This window comes from Lissotriton vulgaris, chromosome 3_1, assembly GCF_964263255.1.
Source record: "Lissotriton vulgaris chromosome 3_1, aLisVul1.2, whole genome shotgun sequence".
NCBI lineage: Eukaryota > Metazoa > Chordata > Amphibia > Caudata > Salamandridae > Lissotriton > Lissotriton vulgaris.
This window is the reverse complement of record NC_141689.1, coordinates 1,155,629,300-1,155,650,123: the sequence shown is the minus strand read 5'-3', so window position 1 is coordinate 1,155,650,123 and position 20,824 is coordinate 1,155,629,300. Positions and strand designations below refer to the sequence as shown.

At 45.6% G+C, this 20,824-nt stretch overlaps 1 protein-coding gene across 3 annotated transcripts in view; it reads left to right on the top strand.

Annotated features, from left to right (window-relative positions):
* Positions 1 to 20,824, top strand: part of LOC147727604 (protein NipSnap homolog 3A-like) — a 281,171-nt gene that overhangs the window by 124,557 nt on the left and 135,790 nt on the right. Inside the window, exon 1 of one of the 3 annotated variants that reach the window (XM_086961639.1) lies at positions 7,117 to 7,382. The exons of the other annotated variants lie outside the window; for them this stretch is intronic. Coding sequence (XP_086817765.1) covers positions 7,326 to 7,382 — 57 coding nt within the window. The 5' untranslated portion in view covers positions 7,117 to 7,325. Of the gene's footprint in view, positions 1 to 7,116; positions 7,383 to 20,824 lie in introns of those variants that run through there. 3 annotated transcript variants of the gene reach the window in all.

Here is a 20,824-nt window from a genome sequence, read left to right as displayed (position 1 = left end):
GTGGTCTGAAAGCCCCCGTGCAAGGATATCAGCTGCCACCACCCTACTATCAACCGCCCCGGGACAAATAAATAGTCAAGGCGAGAATATGAGTCATGTACCGCCGAGAGATAGGTGTATCCCTGTATTGTGCCATGTAACCTACGCCAAGTGTCCACCCAGTCAAGGCCTGTCTCAAGGGAGTAAAGTTTAGTGGGGCGACAGGCCTCCAGTGAGCCCACAGGCCTCCACCGATCTCTGGCCGCATCCATCACATTGTTCCAGTCCCCACCCACAACTGCCAGGCCATCCGGTATATCTGCCCACAGGGTCATTAGTCTCTCCCCAAACCCCCAGGACAGGGGCAGGGAGCATATACACTCCCCAGCACCACAGTTTCTCCACTCACTGAACCCTGCAAGAACAAATATCTGCCATGGGTGTCCCCCCATGTCTTAACTTGCGTGTAGGAAACCCGGCGATGGATCAGGACTGCAACCCCCCGGGGACCCCCTCACAAACCCTGAATGGAAGACTTGTATATAACCAAAACGTTGAAAGCACAATGCCTTCGTCCCCATGAGATGCGTCTCCTGCAGCATTAGAATGTCTCCGTGGGCGCGATTTGCCTGTTTAAGAATAGCCCCATGTTTGATCTTGTCAAGCGCCCCTCTAACATTCCAGCTAAGTATCTGAAGGGACCCAGAGGGATCTTGTGGACTAACCAACATAGCTACCATTGGAGGGCTCCATATAGGCCAATGACACAGATGACATTATACAGTAGGGGCAAATTGACTCTGGCTGATGTAAGACAGTGCAAACAAGGAACAAAAAACCCCTAACACAACCCAACAGCCCCCCTTTCACCCTATACCTCAATAACAGTGAAGTACCTGTTGAGGCAGGCAGAGCAGGTTCACCCCAATGGGAGGTCCCACCCCTCACCCGCCAATGGATCCCCAACTCATTGCTCATTGTCAGCTGACCCTCTCTCTGTTCGTTAAGGTCCCACAGAGATACCAGCCTTCTTTTGTTCTTCTCCGGTCGAAGCAGCAGATTAGGGACCTTGAGACCATACTCAATTCTTACGGCTAGTCTGCTGACGCATGCTAGTGCGAGTCCAATCCAGCCCGAGAGGACGCACCACATGACTGAGAGCGCCGCCTGGACCTGGAGCGCCTGCTACCCTCCCCTTCGATTTGGGCTGGTTCTGGGCCGCCCGCTTGAGGAAGAGTCAGACTCCTTCCCTGGCAGTGAGTGGGGACGTAGTCGTACTGTCTCGTCTGTCCATAGGAACACCTCCTCTGGTGTGTCGAAGCAGTGGGTACGGGACCGATACACCACTCGCAGCCTGGCTGGATAAAGCAAAGCATAGGGGAGTTTGAGCTCTCAGTGGCGGGCCTTGGCCGCCATAAAAGACTGCCTCCACTGCTGAACCTGTTTTGTATAGTCTGGAAAGATCAGGATACAGGCGTTGTCAAATAATAGCAGTTCTTTGGCCCTAGCCTGCTTCAGGATAGCGTCCTGGTCATGATAATTAGGTAGCTTGGCAATGATGGGCCTCAGGCGAGCCCCCAGTGGGGGCTTATGCATCAAGGCCCTATGGGCGCACACCACCACAAAACATTTGGATAATGACCCAGAGGGTAGTCAGCCCTCCAGCCACTCAGTGAGGAAGTGCACCATGTCCTCATTTTCACATCCCTCCGGAAATCCAATGAAGCATAAATTGTTGCGCCGATCTCTCTCCTCGGCGTCCTCCACTGTCGATGCAAGGCCACGTTGGGTGGTCTCCAGAGAAGTCACACGCCACTGCGGGGTAGCAACGACATCCTCCACGCCCAAAATCCTTGTCTTGGTCTCAGTGATGCGTGCGACTGCATTCCACAGGTCTTCCCGCAGCAGCGTGACGTCCGATCCAACTGCCCCAATTTTGGCGCATGAACACCACTGGACTGGGTGATGGCAGCCATGAGGGCGGCATTGTCGGGCACAGTGCCATAAGTCCCTCCGGATGCCGCAGCAGAGACCCCAGGGCCTGTAAATTTGTCGATCATGCTCTGCTTGGCCAAACCTCCCACTGGCTTATCTCTCATCACGGTGGACAGCACACCCTGCCACCTTGGACAATGTCCTGCAAGTGATCAGCGTACCACCGTTCGGGTATGAGAGGCCGTCCAATCCAGTTAGGAGCAGCAAAAGTAGGGGAGCACAGTTCAAGCGGCCCACCAGTCACCAGCGCCAGGAGAGCGCACTACAATCCAGGCAGATAATAGGCACCACTCTCTGAGGGCCCGAGGTTGTTTGCGTGGCCCGGCCAGCCGCCAAAGTGAGGAGAGTGCTGGGCGGGAGGAGAAAAGCACTCACTCGTTGGGACCCAAAAGGGCCACTGACACCAGCACGGTCTGGGACCCAGCCAAGCTGCCCCCGCCGCTCACACTCCCCGTGCCTCACCGTTGCTGCCCGACATAGCCACAGATCGGCGTAGCCCACCCTACAAATGTTGCAGACGCGGAGGGGCAGCCAACCCCCGCGGGAGATGCCCTGCCAGGAATTGATCCGCCTCACTTATGCAGCGCGCCGGCTCAGCTGCAGCAGACAGAAGCAATGCCCCACTCGACTTCCCGGCCTCACACAGGGCCGCGAGGTTACGCCGCCAGCAGGCCCTGCTTTTTTATCGACACCACACAGGCCACGCCACGGGCCTGAACTCGGTCCAGGTGTACAACACTAGTTCATGAAGTCTGCAGGGAAACTTTGGGGCACAGAAACAGACTGTAGAAGCAGGATGATGTAGGATTAAGTCGAGGCTGGGCGGGGCTCACTCAGCACACGTCTGCTATGAGGGCTTGCTAAGCCCCCCCCCCCCCCCCCCCCCCCCCATGTTCCTGGGATTTTGACTGAACATTATGTGCAAGGTCGAACAACAATACCCCTTATTATTTGGTTCTGGCCAGTCCTTAGTCCTTAGACATAACATACTGACGCAGCTGTTGTTTGGACAGCGTACTTGAGTTTTTTAGTGAGGTACACGAATGGGTGAGACACACTTGGAGAGGGACCTTTCCAGGGAGAAGAGCACCTATGATGTAGGTCTACCATCTATAGGCTAAGGTATGGGGTCTGCTGACAAAGCCCAGAGATCTTTTATTATATAATAATACTTCTTCTTAGCAAGGGAAGGGAGGTTAGGCACTATAGTCCTTTCTCCATTGTCTTTTTATGATGACAAAAGCCCAGAGATCTTCTATTATATAATAATACTTCTTCTTAGAAAGGGAAGGGGGGTTAGGCACTATAGTCCTTTCTCTGTTGTCTTTTTATGATGACATCTCCCTTCATGATTTATGGACTGACTGCTATACTGACAATATTTGTACTATACATTTTCCTGCTTGTTGTGGCACATATACTGCATGTTAGGGCACGTTAGTTAAAATAAATATATTTTAAACTGTTTTGTGTCTCCGCCAGATCGTATTCTGGACAAGTACAAGAGAATGAGCTAAAGGGTTTGTCTTGTTACCGATCTGGGAGTGTTTTGTTCTGGGGTGCCTAATCATTTTTTTCTCTGTGAGTGAGTAGGAGAACCAGTGAGACACTACAGCTAGTTGGTCCAGGGTTTGTGGGTACTAAGGTGGTAGAAATACTCAATCCCTATACTCCAAGGTCCCATATTCCTGCGCATAGTTCTGTTTTTGTGCAAAATCCCTGCAACAACTTCAGTCTACATGTATTGTACAATTATAAAATTGTAAATATGTACAAATGTATAGTTGGCAAAAAAATACACAACCTCTCCCAAAAGGGGCTAACAAGGATTATCACAGTTCTAACGTGTGAGTTTATAATAGGAGGTGACCTTTCCCTACTACAGTAATATGTGAGGTGTCATGTAGCAAAATACAGCTCTACAGTCTGTAACATAGTGTACTTGCACTTCAAATAAAGGCTTATAGACTTTAACAAATGTTTTTTTTCCAATAAATTAGCCAAGCCTACTCTCCTTGTCATTTTTAAAAGATCAGAACTATGGCTTTGGACACAACTTTTCACAGTGATCCACTCAGGCTGATTGCCTTTGTCACTGGCCTGCACCACAACCAACTTAGTCCTGCTATATTGAGCATATGCTTTCCCACAAAGCAACCATTAATTATAGTCGTAAGATTACAAGTGCATACACAAGCCACTGTTACATGCCTGTTTGCTTTAACATATGCTTTTCACAATAAATATGTCATGGCTACTACTTTACTGTAACTTGTCATAATAAACTGATTAGGCATACAGCTTTGATCCTTGGCTTGACACCATAACCAATTGAGTATTCCATCAATAAACTAGCTTTGGTAATACCAACATGTCTCGCCAATGGGGAAAACAGATATTTATATTTTTTGTCAAAGCGCTCATGCCGCGCTTCCACTTTAATAGCTGCCACTCACCTTTCTTTAGATGCGGTTTGTCTAAAGAAGGGGTCCCGGCATCCATGAATGTGAAAGGACTGCATGAGTGCTAGTAAACAAGCAAATAAATAAATAAGTGCAGCCGCAATACTTAAAACGGACTGCGGTCCTGCTGCTAAAATAAAGAAAATAACGCAGCTGCTGTAGTTAAAGCAGGCCACCATTATTAAATAAAGTAAAAGCGGACAGCGTGCTGCGACGTAGTGGGTGGAATAGGGGTAAATCGCTAAACAAAATAGTGCTCACAGCCAAGATGAAGCAGACAAGTAAAAAGTCCAGTCCTTATGGGAGGTAACAAATGCAGACAAGGCAGTACTAACAAGCCTAACAACGAATGGAAGCCAGCATTTAGGAAGGACAATGACACAAGCCAATTAAAAATATGGGCGGAGAGTGGGCGAGGCTTCAATTTCATACTCCAATATAGCATGCCTTCCAGCAGTGCAACCAACACATGGAAGTACTTTTGAAATAAATGTATCTGTTAATTGCATAAGGCATAGCTGCCAAGGTTTCAGAATGCAATGTGACATTTTCATAATTTCAGTGAAATTATGAGTGACATTTCAACAACTATGAGTGACACTTTATCGCAGGCTATATCATGCGATGAAGATGAGGGAAACATATAAATATCAAAAATATTGCACCCATTTGAGCAACAAGAAACTCTAAGCAGTCATTTAACTAAAGTGCACTAACAGCAGGCAACTGAAAAACAGGCAGAGTCAGAATGTGTGACTCCACAATTCTCAGACTTAGTACACTACAGGCCAGGGGTGCAGGTAGCTTAGAATAATTGAAGCATTCGTCAAGAACATCAATATAATTGAAGCATTCGGTTTACTTAATAACAGCCATAGCAAGTTAGCTGAGCTACTAAAACACAGAGGCCTTAGCCAGTCTTTGCCTACACTGGCCCCCCTAGATTCTCCTTGCTGCCTGCCAGCAGTCAATCAATGAGATCAGTATGCAGAGCATCAGTGTAAACACCAGGGCCGGTCTGTCACACGTAGGACCCAGCCCACAACAGAAAGATGTGAGGCCCCGCTTGCACAAACGTGGATTTTCCTAATATCTGGTATCCTTGTCTGCATTTGAGGTGATGTTTCATAAAAAAGACCTAGGTACTGCTCATGCACTTTCAACCTCTGACAGGCACCTGAAAGTTTGATTACCTTACTTCAGCCCTTACGTTTCTAAGCCGGCACCATTTAAAAGTCACAATCAAATTACAAAGCTCAGTGAGCACACAGCATAATGTATGTCTCGCACTCATCCCAGGGTCACAGAAGCCAGCCCGCCGTCGCTAATTCTGGAAGTTTCCAAGTTTGGACTATGCGCAAGCATGATCAGTGTTTTTTAGGCTCGGTGGAAACAGTTCAGAAATCCTGGCTGCCTTCAGATCCTTGCACTCGCACCATGCATTTGACCTAAATAAATTCTGCCTCTGAATTTCTTTCTAAAAAAACTGGAACTCGCGTGTGCCCCACCATTTTGGACCCTCTCCTGTTGTCGCTCTTGCCCTGGGTGCATCTTGCCATGTTGAGATGGTTTCCGTCGATGTCCAAGATCCAGGTCCGCCATTTTGTTGATTCTTGTCCTCTCCTTTGATCCCTTGGATTCCATCCTGCTGACCTTCAGACATTTCACTTACGCTGGACTGCCTTATCTCTTTCTCCCCCTCAGGTCCCCCTCTCTCCTCTCACCAATCTCAGCCTCCAACTCTTCTCCCGCTCTCTACCCCTTTTTATTTTAATTTTTTTATTTATTTTTATTTCTCTTTTCACTCTGTAAATATGTGATATATACTTGTCCAAGCCGAATCGCTGGTAAAATGGAATCCTGAGAAAATCTACTATTTGTATATATATGTATATAGAGATAACTCTAACCACTAGTATATGTAGTAGACCTTTGTACTCACTACCATTTCTATGTGATTCTTAGAGTTTATCCATTTGTATCTCTTCCTTGAGTGACTTTACAACTTGTACATTTGCAATTGCTTCTATTTGTATCTCTTCCCTATGTGACTTTACAACTTGTACATTTGCACATTTTTTTCCTGTTTGTATCTTTTATGTAACTCATGAAATCCTAAATCCTTATGTATCGCAACTGGTTCTTTTGTAAAGCACTCTGACAGTTTCGGGTAATGTTCGCGCTATAGAAAATAACATTAAATAAATAAATACATAAATTATGAATCCGCTCCTCTGCCCGCTCCCCTGTCCATGTTTACATTTACTGAGTTTGTTAATGCGTTTTTTTTGTTCTCTCTTCTTTTCCACCATAATGCAGCCTGTTGTTCCCAGGTCTGCAGCATTATATGAACAAAGTAAAGATACTTCCCCAGCAGGGTCGTGGGTGTTTCAAACTACTTCTTGGTGGAAATGCAGTTTTACTGTCTCGAGCAAAGGTGGTGATTCAAGGTAAATAAATGGCAGCTCTCTAGCCAGCCTTAAAAAAAAACAATTAATATGCTGACTGCCGAAGCTTTCGAGTACGTTTCGCTCTTTGGTTACAGTGTAACCAATATTCCTAGTAGGGTGTATTTTAAACATATTTACACTGTAACTATTTGCACAATAAAATCGGGTCAGTCTTCTCCCCGTGTTAATGAGGGATTTGACAACAGTTTACGCTGTGTTTGTATTTAGGCAGAATATACTGTGCTCTCTCGGCTTCCGTACACTGGAAGACGGCAGAAGGCAAAGGGCGCCGTCGGGTGGGGGGTAGCGGATAATGTAAGGGGGAGGTGGCTGTACTGCCCCTGAGAGCAGGCTAGGTTTTTCTCCGGCGTGAAATTTAGGCAGTGGCGAGTGCTGTTCCCAGAAACCCAGACAATCCCGTTCGCCAGCCAACGGTAGAATGATGGCCTCTCGGAGCCTGCTTAGGAGAATGGCAGCGGTAACGGCGCGAGCAGAGGTAACTAACTCATTTAGAAGCATCGAGACTGTGCGAGCGGTGAATCGAAAGCAACTGTCAGCGTATGCACGAGCGTCCAAGTGGCTTCTACTGCTGGGACCCCCGTGCTTGCTTCCTGACTACTTAGAGTAGCTCCACCTCAGAACGGTATTAATTACTGCTTGAAACGACTTTACTGGAAGTCGCATTATCAGGCAGACGTTGAGAAGGTGGATTGCAGCCTGAAACTACATTACTGGAAGCAGTAGCAGGCAGGCGTGGGGGAGGTGGCTTGGATCTGTGTACTTCTGCACGTTCGCAATGCCAGCCTGCAGACCGTAGCAGAGGTGGAAGGGTGGAGGATTAATGGTGGCCGGCTTATACTGAAAGTGACATTTTAATGCACATTGTTTACTTAAGTTTCCCAATCATGAGCCAAATTTCACAAGGGGTACGATGTTCGTGACTCTGTTAATCTAACCACACACATTTCTGGTTTTGTTTTATTCACCTTGCTTATGTTTTATATAGCGCTAACCCGGCCTATGGGCATTGGAGCGCTCTACGACAGAGCCCGACTATGTTACTGTATTTGTTAGGTACTGAATCGCAGGTTGTTGAGCTGAAGACCGCCTTCGAACATGGTTCCTCGTGTTTAATTTCGGTAGTTTAACCACTGGACACCATCCCACTCCGCTCCTTTTTGCAATTTATCTGCTTGATTCTCCACGTGCTTCGAGTAGACTGATCCGAACCTGCTACTTTATTTGTTTCAACAAAGGCATTTGTATATGGGAACCGTTTCCCTGTAGAGCTAGTATTCATCTTGTTTGAGTTCTGGACATTGTGCTCTGTTAATGAATGACTTTGCCATATACGTCCTTGTACGCTGACCTCCTAGCGTTTCCACCCCTAGCCCCTCTAGTATGTGGCAACGTTTAACACACAATACCTTTTGTGACAAACATACAGTTGCATCTCTAAAATAAAGCAGACTACATTTCGTTTGTGGAAAAAAAAAATTGTCACAAGTTTATTCGCATTATGTTATGCGGCACACAGGTAGGGTTAACTTACGGGTGATTAACCGTGTGCAGCGCCGTTAAGGGCTAACTGCTGACACCCATCCTGAAACAATCTCCAGCCTCCGGGTATCACAGTGCTGTCTTATTCGCTATTCGGTGCTGTGTTTTCCTTATTGAGGCTGCGGCTCAAAAAACATGTTACTGGTTGCTCCACCTGTGTTGCCATAGAGCAAGGTAAGGCCAACCCCCAGCTGTCAGGATACCAACTGTTCCTCGCAAGATGAAGGGGTCGCTCTCTCGTTCTTCACATGGTCCCCTTATGGCATGAGGGTATCATATTTAGCTGCCCATCCCCATCTGATAACTGTTTAGTTTCACCTTCCTTACGCTCTACTTTAGATTGGAAACTGACCCACTGCAATTGAATAGCTTATCCAGGCCAGGTATTTTCTTTGCATTCTGGAACTTGTAGTTCCCTTGTTATAAGGACTACAAACCATTGACTGAAACAGTAAATACTTAAGGGCAGATTTACAAGCCCCTTGCTCCTCTTTTGCGCTGTCGTTGCGTCATTTTTGTGACGCAGCGGCAGCGCAAAAGACGCGCCATGGAGCGGGCTATTTACAACGTGATGCATCTGGGAGATGCGTCAAGATTTCACTCAGCCACTTTTAGGCCAATGCTACGTCAAAACCCTGCGCCTGCTTGAAGCAGGCGTAAGGCTTGACGCAGCATTAGTAGAATGGGCCCCCCAGAGCATTGCTGGAGCTGCATCGCGCATGCGACGCAACTACAGCAATGCAACACCTTTACGGCACAGATGCGTGACGCATCTTTGCCGTTTTTGCCCCATGGTGTGCCGCATTTTAAATGCGGCGCATCATGGGTGGCAGAGGCATGGCACACAATTACTGGCGCATCCCTGCTAATTTGCAGAGATGCGGCAGTAATTGTAAATATGCCCCTTGGACTGGGGCAAATACTCCTGGGACTAAGACATGTTACAGAGCTGCAGAATTGCCTTGTGGATTAGAAAGGCATGACACCACATACTAAAGGTGCAGTAATGTTGAAACAGTAGGGTTTGTAGGAACACATAGGAACCCGCCTTAAAGCTCATTCACAGCGGTTTTAGCCAACTCTTGTAGTCCTGCTTGACTGCCTCATATTTGTCCATAGCCTTTTCATTACGGAAAGTAATGCAAATACTAAAAAGATGTGAAGGCGCAAGACAAGCATTTTCGATGATTTAAACTCGGTAAATCATGGCGAATTGGTCGTGAATGAGAGCTACTTAAAAAAAAAAAAAAAAAAAAAAAAAAAGCAGCGACGGGTGGGAGGCAGGGCCAGACTGAATACAGCAACCAGCCCTGGCAGATTGCTGCTCGACCAGCCCTGGGAGAGGGGGGCGGGGGGATTAGCAAAAAGCACCTCTCCCACTTTTGTTACAGGGGGCTGATGTTGCAGCACTGTGCACAACCGCCCCCCACTGCCACAAAAACAGCCACACCCTTCTGGCCCACTAGGGAAATGCCCGGTGTGACCAGTCCAGCCCTGGTGGGAGGCGGTGGTATTGGGACGGCTCCGCAGGGGCAGATTAAGTGAAGTAGGATCAAACTAATTCCAAGGGCCCGAATCACAAGAGTAATCTGAGACAGAATCCTAACTTTATGACTTTCGGTATTCACAAAGGCATTTAGGTGTAGCAAAGATAGGAATCCTAACTTTACTACTCCTAAAGCCCTTGAATACTGAGAGCAGTGAAGTGTACACTTAAGACCCAAACTTAAGTTTAACTGAGACAAAATCTTAACTTTACGATTTTTGGTATTCTCAAAGGGCATTTAGGAGTAGAAAAGTTAGGATTCCTAGCTTTACTACTCCTAAATGCCCTTTGTGAATTCTGAAAATCGTAAAGTTAGGATTTTGTCTCAGATTACTTTTGGCTATCGGACCCCATGTTTGTACCACAAAAATTAAATGTTTCCAACGGAGGTGGCTACTGCGTTTAGGGAGACGATGCAATGGAAATTCAAATAGAATTAAAAGAGAGGGTGGGGGAGCGGGGCTTTAAAAACAAGACAAGATCAATCCTGTGAAAGCACAAAGTAAGTCCAATGAAAAACAAGATGCAGATACCTTTTCTAGGAACGGATACAAACTAACTCCCATGTTTGTAACACAGAAATGAACGTGCTGCTGATGCAAATAAAACAAGCATTGGCCATGCCAATTGGTCTTGGCATATTAATGAGTTTAGTGGTGTAGCAGTTACAGCATAGTTACCAGGACAACATTAATAACAATATAAGCAGGATAACTGCTACATTAGAGTTAGTAGGATAACAGAGTGAGCAGTACAGCAGTGACAACAGATTTATCATGACAGTAATGTGAGAAGTGATAGCAGGACTTTAGTGTCAATTAAATTAGCAGGACACACTAACAGCAAAATTAGCAGATTAGTAGTAACAGCAGTGTGAGGAAAACAAACAGTAGCAGGAAAGCAATAATAGGAGTGTAACTACAGCAATGTGTGAGCAGTATCATTAAAATACTGAGTGCAGTAGGAGTACAGCATTGGTAACAGTAGGAGAAAAGTGAGAGCAGAACATCAGTGTTAGCAGGATTGCCGTGACAATAAAATTAGCAGGACACGCGAGCAGCAGAATTAGCAGGATAGTAGTAACAGCATTGGGACGAGAAAAAATTCAGTATTAGAAAAGCAATAATAGGAGTGTGACTATAGATGTGATGTATGGGGGTCAGTGCAGCTGCAGACAGAGGTTTAAAAGGCCAAGGGCTGCTTTCTGTCATTGTCACTCTGAACTTCGGCAGCAGAAACAATGAACTTCAGGTCTTTAACTTAGCTTGTTCACATACAATGCATTAAAATAAAACTTTCATGTAGTTTTGGCAATTGTTATATTTCAGTAGGAGGACCCCAGGTTAAAGGAGCAGTTGGGAGATAACGTGTTCTTTCAGTGTGCACAACTGGTCCGGTCTGCAGATACTGTGTGGCCGGAGCACAGCACTTTACATGTACACTCTCTTGCACTCACTCACACATACACACACCCTCCCACACACAGACTCAGGTCCGGCGTTCTCTCTCCTGTTAGCCGCCTACAACAGAACTAACCATGAAAGTGGGCAGAGGATGTGTCTTATGTCCAGAGTTGCCAATGGAGCTAGTGCACATATGGCGAGTTCAGCTCTAATTTGGACCTTAGGCCTTCTCACATCATGAGGCAAAAGAGGCCCATTTTTTTCAAGGCTCGTCTCTGAAAGCATTTGGAGCTTAAGATACTCATAAATGTAAATGTCCAGTATTTGAAAAGTCAGAGAAGGTTTTAGGTCCCTGTAACAAATGTAGCAGGCTAGGATCGCTGAGACAAACTTTGGGGGGGTCTCTGTAGGGTAGTAGAGCTGTTACACAAACCACTTAATAACTAAATAAGAGCAGGCAACTCAAGTAAAGTGACTGGCAGATACACCAAAAGTATAAAATTCAATAGCGAAATTTATTTTCATCCTCCCAACTGGGTTACAATCTAAAACATAATAAAAAACAATTAAAAAACCACCTAAAATGGTGATGCAATAGATATAGTTACAGTCAAAGTAAAAAAAGTCGACGCAGCGTTTCAGTGCTAATCAATCTTGACACCTTCATCAGGACATTAAGGACATTTGACTCCGTATCTGTATTTTGGGTTAAAAGAGCTTTTCAATTGCTTTCCAACTCGCTGTGGGCTTCTCTGATAATAATCAGTCTTTTGAGCTTACAGATAAAACATAGTGCCTTCTATGTGCACGGAGGAGCCACCGTTGTTGATGGGAGTAGCTTTGTAACGGCCGGATTCTCGGACCAGATAGGATCAGCTCCTCAGAGCACCTCCAACCCAGCCGGAACGTAACCACCTCCCTCCTCAGGACCCATCTGTCCAGGCACCTGGGTACCTACCTGAGGATGGGGAACTCGCAATATACAAGCTCATATCATCAGAAACACCACTATATCTATAGGGATTACTAGGAATACTTACTGATTACTAGGGACGTCCATGCCCTACACCACACTCATACCTCATAGTCTCGCGACCACATGGGTCCAGACTAATCTACCCTGGGGCAGTTCTGATTATTTACCATTACACACTGGTTACACCCAGTGCTCGCTCAAGATAGGCACTGTATCCCCCCAGTGCTCTCACTATTTCATCCAGGTCCCAAGCATCCTGTGGGTATACACACTGACCTCAGTCAGTGCTCTCATTAATGCCACTCTCTCTCTAGCAGCAATCTCACTACACACCGTGTCCCTCCGGTGCTCTCACAAGCCACAATCTTGTGGGTATACACACTGACCACAATCAGTGCTCTCACTAACACCACCTTCCCTAGCAGCGATCTCACTACACACCGTATCCCCCCGGTGCTCTCATTAACGCCGCTACACAACGACGATCACTTTCCTATGAATACCTTTGGAAGGAATCTTTCATTGGCTACTAGGGATATGATACTACAATATTATGGATCACACAACAACTTACCGAATTAGAGGATGTACAATCTATTCTCCACCTCAAGGGGCCCCTCTCTCCCTCATTGCTCAGTCACTACTTACCTGACCGGGAATTACATCCGTTCATGAAAACAATGCCTGACTAGAAGAACAGGTTACCCTGATTGAACAAGAATACGAGGCACATGCTGGTTCACTAAGAACTGGGGTATCTTTATTACAATAACAATAAAATGGGAATAGACACATACACAGATCTGCGGGGTCTCTGTAAAGCTCTATTAATATACCACATGCACATGTACTGAGACTGCACACCGCTGAAAGAAAAAGGATTAGACATAGAATAGGGACAAGATTAATATTTAAAGATTAAGGACCAATATCACCTAAGGAGTGTGGGGTCTTGTTCTAGCTGTCATCTGGGCTCCTCCCTCGTCTGTGCCTTAGCTCGTCTTAGATCCTCTCCTGCACTCTTGGACACACATCTGCGCTGATCACTCTGCACTGGATTCCTCTCCCCCACGAACTCTCTCCACCTTCCAACTTCAGTCTAATTGTTTCTGCCGCTCTGATAACCGTTCGCTCCACAAGCTTCTTCACTCTGTCTAATTGTCTCTATTCCAATGTCCAATTCACTCCAGCTGCTCCCACAGATTAATCCACGATATAACTTCAGTCTCTTCCAAAAGGCATTACTTCAGACTCCAGCTGTTCACAACTGCTCCTGATAAGTAACTGCTTCTGACTGCTTCCTTCAGTTCCAGCTCACTGACTGTCTATCTGTCTCCTCTCTGTTCCAAGCACCTTCTGTCTCTTCTCCTCTGCTCCAACTCCTCTCCTTCTGCACTCAACTCTTTCTGCTCCAATAACTCCTTCCAACTCACTCTTTCTGATTCTCCACTCCTCCTGCAACTGCACTCCTCTCCTCTGCTCCAATCCAACTCAACTACTTCCAGCTCAAACTCTTTCTGCTCCTCCAACTCAACTCACTGACTCCGCCTCTGCACTTCAATAATATGGAATGCTGTCTCCTCATGGAATGTTCCAGCCATCAGCCCGCCGCCCATCAGATCTCTGCACCACTCCGCGTCAAGGACCCACACCCAGCCGGCCGGCCTTTTGTGGTGTCTTCCACACAGAGAATAATACAGCCTACCGATAAGGGCTGGCCCAGACCAGTTCTCTCCAAGTGAACAACAGCTTAAAACTAAAACATTACCTTTACCCTGCAAGCATCTCAATTCTGCAGGGACAGAAAGCAAAATGGAGTCTCTCTAGTTCTGGGCCTTGTAGGCCTGAGAAGGATGAAATAGCACTTAACTCTGTCAGAGTACCTACACAAACCATACCAATACGTAATATAAAGTCAGGACTACAGGATCCACCCTCTACTATAGGCAGGATGATGAAAGGACACATAATTATGTCAAAGCCAATAGGCAATAGATGGATTAGAGTTAAGAATAAGGGATCTATCATCATATTAAGCAGCTATCCTCTAGTTTATGCTTCTAGGTCTGGAAGAAAGGGCTTAAAAGGGCCAACACAAAGCAAGAATACAGATTATAGATGTTAGCAAGCTTAAAGTAATCATCACTCAGAAATAGAGCCAAAAACCATGTCAGGACAAGCTTCTTGGGTACTTTTTCCTCGTGACCAACTATTGTGTCAGTTGGGTATATAGGTACAGTCAATTGATGTTGACCGATCATCCGGATATTTTCATGATCAGAAAAGAAGATATCATTTGATAAAAATTCGGCCTCCCTGCTCCTCCGTGCTGTCACCTTCGTGACACACTTCCAACCATTACGAAGGTGACAGCACGGAGGAGCAGGGAGGCCGAATTTTTATCAAAAGATATCTTCTTTTCTGATCATAAAAATATCCGGATGATCGGTCAACATCAATTGACTGTACCTATATACCCAACTGACACAATAGTTGGTCACGAGGAAAAAGTACCCAAGAAGCTACTCCCATCAACAACGGTGGCTCCTCCGTGCACATAGAAGGCACTATGTTTTATCTGTAAGCTCAAAAGACTGCGATTATTATCAGAGAAGCCCACAGCGAGTTGGAAAGCAATTGAAAAGCTCTTTTAACCCAAAATACAGAGTCAAATGTCCTTAATGTCCTGATGAAGGTGTCAAGATTGATTAGCACCGAAACGCCGCGTCGACTTTTTTTACTTTGACTGTAACTATATCTATTGCATCACCATTTTAGGTGTTTTTTAAATTGTTTTTTTATTATGTTTTAGATTGTAACCCAGTTGGGAGGATGAAAATAAAGTTCGCTATTGAATTTTATACTTTTGGTGTATCTGCCAGTCACTTTCCTTTAGTTGCCTGCTCTTATTTAGTTATTAAGTGGTTTGTGTAACAGCTCTACTACCCTACAGAGACCCCCCAAAGTTTGTCTCAGCGATCCTAGCCTGCTACATTTGTTACAGGGACCTAAAACCTTCTCTGACTAAATATCCCCCTCCCTGGTACACATAGCAGGGGAACCTCCCCTTTCTTTGAGGCAGTATTTGAAAAGCACAAACAATTACCCGAAGGTGTCAAGGCGCTGGGGGCCATCGGGAAGATTAAGCGAGCTATTGCCCAGAGACACATGGTGCTGGGCAGATCCCCTGCCACCAGTGCCGGGGATGGAACCGTGATCCCCAGCGTCCAGTGTCAGTCGCCCTGGCTGCTGCGCAACGCCTCTTCCACCTTGAGTGGTAAACATAGTTTACAACGCGGTGTTAACACTGCAGTGCCTTTACAACGATGCCATTACAACGCAAGTCGTTACTACGACTTGCGCTGGATGGCGCTGTTGGACAAGGAATGTTTTAATTTTATATTCCAATACCTTCCCTACTGTTACGTGGACTGGTGTTAGAATATAAAATTATAATATTCCAAAATCCGCGGCCTCCAACGCAAGTCGTTGTAACGACTTGCGTTGTAATGCCCGCGTTGTCAAGTACCGCGATCTAAAAGATCATGTTGTACTGACATACATCCCCTTGAGCCATTGCAAGTGCACGGAGAATGGTGCCCACCCGCACATTCCAGGGCCCCTTACCACAGCCAATCATTACTGCGGATCTGCATGTGGAGAGGTGTGGTGCAGCGGCCAGGGCAGCTGCCTTCAGAGCACATGGTTCACGGTTTAATCCCCGGCTCCAGTGGCAGCTCAGCCCAGCACCATACGACTCTGAGTAATAGCTCACTGAATTTCCACTATGGCCCCCAGAGCCTTGAGACCTGTAGGTTGAGTAGATCTTGCTTCACAAATATGGATTTCTTTACATGTGTATTTTGGGAAGGATGCGACTGTCATTCAACATATTCAGTCCCAGTCCAAAATCTTTCACTAGCAGAGGGTACACAGCAGGAAGAACACTTTGCTACAATAGCTGCTATGTGCATCGAGCATGATAAAAACGCATTGGTTAGTGACCTGGCATAGGGAGCGCTGCAGAGTTTCTATGCTGGTCTCTAGACCTTCACAAAAAATGCCTTCGTAAAACTGGCTTTATATAATGAAATTAACATAACTACTTTATTGTACTCTCTAGAAAGTGTAGCACATTTGTAGTGTCACACATAAGTACCCTGAAAACAGCGAAATGTCTTCTACACTTACTGGAAACTTGGCAGCTATGATACATTTTACTAGTGTTTACCGGTTGCTGATAATCCGCCGTCCTGTCAGTCGCTGATCTTTAATTTTCTTTTTTTTTTGGGGGGTGGGGGGGGGGGAGGTGCATCACCCATTATAAGTTTTACGCCTATCCATATCATTGTAGGATCCACATTGTTACTGAAAGCAAATTCAAACAAGAAACTTGAAAAAACAAGCCAAGGCTCAAACCCGGGTCCCCAGCGCCAAGGTCTGCAGCTGTAGCCGTAAGACTAGAAGCATCTGGAGGCAACACCGTTCAAAGTAGGCACTATACAAGAGTAATGTAATGTGCTGTGCGAAAAAATACTGAAACACCACAGGACTTAACATTCTTGGGGAATGCAAGAACAACGTGAATTATAAAACGGGGACTGCTTGATATTACCATTAACGTTCCTTGTGCACAAACTGTTCAGTTCGTTTGTCATACTGTGAATAGTAGTGTTCCAGAGCAATCCGTTTCAGTGTGCATTTTAAAATACTACCGAGACTGCGGCCAGATGGACCCGGCCCACCTAAAGCCATGGGCCTAAGTCAGTCATGCGGACTCATTCCCGGGTCAGTATGCGTCTTGCATGTGACTGACGCATACCAGCCCCTCTGGCCTTTACGAGGTATACCATGTTATATGGAGCAACAGATTTCACCCTAAACCTAGTCGCACAGCCAAATTGTGAGTCCACAATAATACTCACTTTTCATCATTCACTTTGCTCAATTTACACAGTATTTAACTCCGGTTTTTGCGTTCTGTTCTTCCATAATATAACCCACATGTAGGTACTCATGTCATGTTTTCTTAAAGCTTCAAATGCTCAGGATGTGCCAATCCTGGCCTCTGTCAAGAACACGAAAAGAAACGCATGATTTATCCAAAGCAGTGTTCTTTATTTAAACCCAATGCATTTCGGGCTTCAAGAGCCCTTCTTCGGGGGTAACTACAAATATCAAAAAGGTCAACATTACTCCATTATCCTTCATTTAACATGTAAAATAATGTATACAATAATCTGTGTTGTGCATATTTTGATAATTAACCCAAAATCACTTAATGAATGTTACAAAAAAATGAAAACTTTTGTTCTCTCAATATTAGCAACTTTTGCTCAACCAAATGATGTATGCTACCCCAAGTGTCACACTACTTCAAATTCGTGCCTTCTCAACCCCGAGATTAATTCTCCGTCCCATCTTCCCTCCTACTTCCATTCTACACGCTTTCAACTGCAAACTCCCAAGTCTGACTCATGCTTTCAACCTGTACTGATTCCCCTAACACTCATACACCTTACATCAGAATACCATCATGCTTGCACTCCTCACACTGCATGCACTCTGTCTACCCACTAATCTCCACCCTATGCATGAAACACGGAAATCTCTCCCCTCATCCTTACCCTTTCTGAATACTCTTCACACTCATACCCCATTTACCTGATCGCCATCATGGTCACACTGCTCACACTGCTATCACTGCATTCACCCTCACTAATTTTTAACTCCCCGGCTCAACCGACTCATAATTACACCCACATCAAACCTCTCACCTTCAGACTCTTCAAACTTCCCCTATTCATATGCATACACCTCTTTTAGTTCCACAAGCTCGTACCATCCTACAACCGTCGCTGCCACTAATCTTCACATACCTACCACAACCAGCTTTACGCTTTCGTGCCAACAGCTGTTTCCGTGAAAAAAATTTCCTCTCCCACTTAACCATCTGCATTTAAACCAAAAACCAACGGTGAAATCTCTCCCTCATTGGTGCATACTAATTACCATGTAACTATACGTGACTTAGGTTTCCAAGACTACAATTCCCATAACTCCATCGGGTCCTGTAGCACATCTAACAAATACTTATTAACAACAAGGCAAGTTAGGAGAGAGGGGTAGAAGCGTGCTTTGATGTAACAGGTAAGCAGCTATCATCTGTGTTTCACAAAGATTATTGTCTACGCAATAAATCTCCCATGTGTCTTCACTCGATGTAAATGTGTGCTCAACATGCATTTGCCAAAAAAAAATAAAAAAATGAACAGCCTTTAAAACGACTTTTTCTTGTTGAACACAATCCAATAGGCGTGGCTCTCTAAATAACTAGATCATGGTTGTTTTTGCACAGAGATTCCGATTCATGGGTGATTATGAAACTGAAAAACATTAACCGTTGTTATTTACCTCAGGAGGCGGGACTAACAAGCCAAACGCCAATCATAAAACAGAATGTATGTATAAAGCCTGCATTCAGACCAGGTGCCAACAACCTACATCTTACTATCAGAACAGTATGGGCAGTATTTAGGCGCCAGGCAGCTTGTGTACCACCTGACAGTAATGATGTAGTTTTACCCCCCAGAGAAGAACACTGTGAGGTGAGTTAGTAGGCTTTATTATATTACGCTGCAAGAGAGCGCCGGGAACGTCTGTTGCTCTCAGCCTCTGGCGCTCGAATCGCACCCAAAATGGCGGCCACGCTCCACGTCATCACGCGGGTGTGTGAAGACTAGAGCGCGACACTACATATCTCCCTTCTTTATATACAATAACAAACTTATAATACATCTCTTAGTCCATGCGGAGGCAGGTTACTTCACCTCTCCCATCTCATAGTCCCTGTATTTGGCAGGCTTTACCACTGTTCTCCCTGCTCGTGTACGCCTTACCGGAGTGGAGGTGGAAGTCTCTGCATTATCCTCGGCCACGCCAGCCCCTCTCCATTCACTTCTCTTGGGGCTCTCTCTGGCAGGAGTCTCAGCATTAATGTCTGGATTTTTCACTGCACTCTGAAGGTCTTGTCCTTCATTCTTCACTCCTCTTCCTTCTGATCCTGAGTCCATATCTCCTTCACATGGTACGTCGCTTCTTGTGTTAGAACTCTGCTCCCCTTTTGTCCTCGACTCTTCCTCTCTGGCCCACCGCAGTATCTTATTGCACTTGGACATAGGGTCTTGCGACCAGATGTTACCGTCGCTGAGCAAGGCTGCTCTGTCATACACTTCTTTCACTTGCAGGGGTGAACTGTATTTACTGTCCCCTTTCCTTCTTAGTTGAGCAAGTTTGACTGACCCATTTCCCTCTCTCCAACAGTGTCTCCTTGATGTTGCGTCTCTTGTTGTAGTGCTCGGGATATATTGTCTGTGCCTTCTCCAAGTTGTGTTGCACGACCGCTGCAGACCACTTGCTTGTGACCGTTCTCTCCTTCCATGCCAAGTTGTCCTTGGTGAATGGGTCACGACCTCTCAAGATTTGGAATGGGCTGTATCCTGTGCCTGTGGGTGTGATTCGGTAGGCCCACAGTGTACTCCTCACTTCTCTTTCCCAGTCTTTACCCACTCCTATGGCTGACTGTATGGAGCCATTATCACTCTGTTAAACCTCTCGGCTAGTCCGTTGCCAGCTGGGTGGTATACGGAGGTGTGTTTGACTTTGATGCCTTTTTTGTTCCATGTATTTGTTCCATTTGTCTGAGATAAATTGAGGTCCATTGTCGCTCAGAATGGAGCAAGGAATCCCTTCTCTAAGGAATGTGGCCGTGAGGAATTTGAGAATAGTGTCCGTGTCCATCTCCTCTTGTATGTCTATTTTTGGCCATTTCGAATATCGATCTATGAGCTTTACCACGTATTTCTGGGTTCCCTGTGAATCTAGAACTGGACCAAGAATGTCGATCGATACTTCCTCCCACAGGTTGGCAGGGTTGTTGAATTTTCCTAACGACAGCCGCAGTAAGGTTTGTGATTTGTCTGCTCTTTGGCACTGGTCGTATTCCTAAACATGTCTCTCGATTTGGCTATTCATCGCCGGCCACCAGTACATCTGCCTGGCTTTCATCTTTGTCTTCACTATACCCAAATGCCCTTAATGCAGCACAGCTAGTAAGTAAGGTGTTAGTGACGCTGGGGGAACAACTTTATCCCCCCTGAATAGGAATGTACCTTGGTTTCCTACGGAAAATTCTTCACGCACTTCGAAGAACCTTCTGAGCTCTGCTTTCAGGAGTCTTTTCTCCAGACACCCTTGCAGTACGCAGCGCTTGACTTCTGTAATCACAGTGTCATCGTCGTACGCCTGTTTCCATTCTTTTTTTTTAATAATGTTTTTATTAAACAAAAGAAAACATATTTTAACATTCCGTGCACGCCAGGTGAGTCACATAGCATGAGGGTTTTTCGTCGCGTCACAGGATACATTACAGTAATAATCACATTTAGGATAAT